General features: G+C 51.8%; 1 protein-coding gene across 1 annotated transcript in view; it reads left to right on the top strand.

Annotated features, from left to right (window-relative positions):
- LOC119590643 (solute carrier family 43 member 3-like) overlaps positions 1–382 on the top strand; it is a 21587-nt gene that overhangs the window by 14292 nt on the left and 6913 nt on the right. The window contains exon 5 of the mRNA XM_037939320.1: positions 4–173. Coding sequence (XP_037795248.1) covers positions 4–173 — 170 coding nt within the window. The remainder of the gene's footprint in view (positions 1–3; positions 174–382) is intronic.

Raw genomic sequence — 382 nt, 5'->3', positions numbered from 1 at the left:
CAGACTCCCCACACTGGCTCTTCCCCGCCATGATCCTCCTGGCACTCGGAGGCAACCAAACGCGCATGAGTGTCATGCAATTCGGTGACCTCTTCCCCGACTACAGAGCCACCGCCATCACCATGTTGTCTGGCATGTACGCAGCGTCTGCCGCACTCTTCCTTGTCTTCCAGGTAAGGTTCGGGTTGAGGGACAAATGACCATGTTTGTTGGGGTTGAACTGGCGTTTCCTGGTCGTTTCGCGGTTGGGTAGAGAGCTGGCCTGTTCTGTATTATGGGTCTAACTGTGTGCAAAGATTGAAGTGTGCACGGAATAAGCTAACCTTATCTGTGTGGGGACTAAGGTGACTTTCTTTGTCTGTGGATTAAACTGAACTTTCAT

The sequence above is a fragment of the Penaeus monodon genome, chromosome 27 (assembly GCF_015228065.2).
Source record: "Penaeus monodon isolate SGIC_2016 chromosome 27, NSTDA_Pmon_1, whole genome shotgun sequence".
Taxonomy (NCBI): domain Eukaryota; kingdom Metazoa; phylum Arthropoda; class Malacostraca; order Decapoda; family Penaeidae; genus Penaeus; species Penaeus monodon.
The sequence above is the reverse complement of the archived record's forward strand: the minus strand, read 5'-3'. Positions and strand labels throughout refer to the sequence as shown.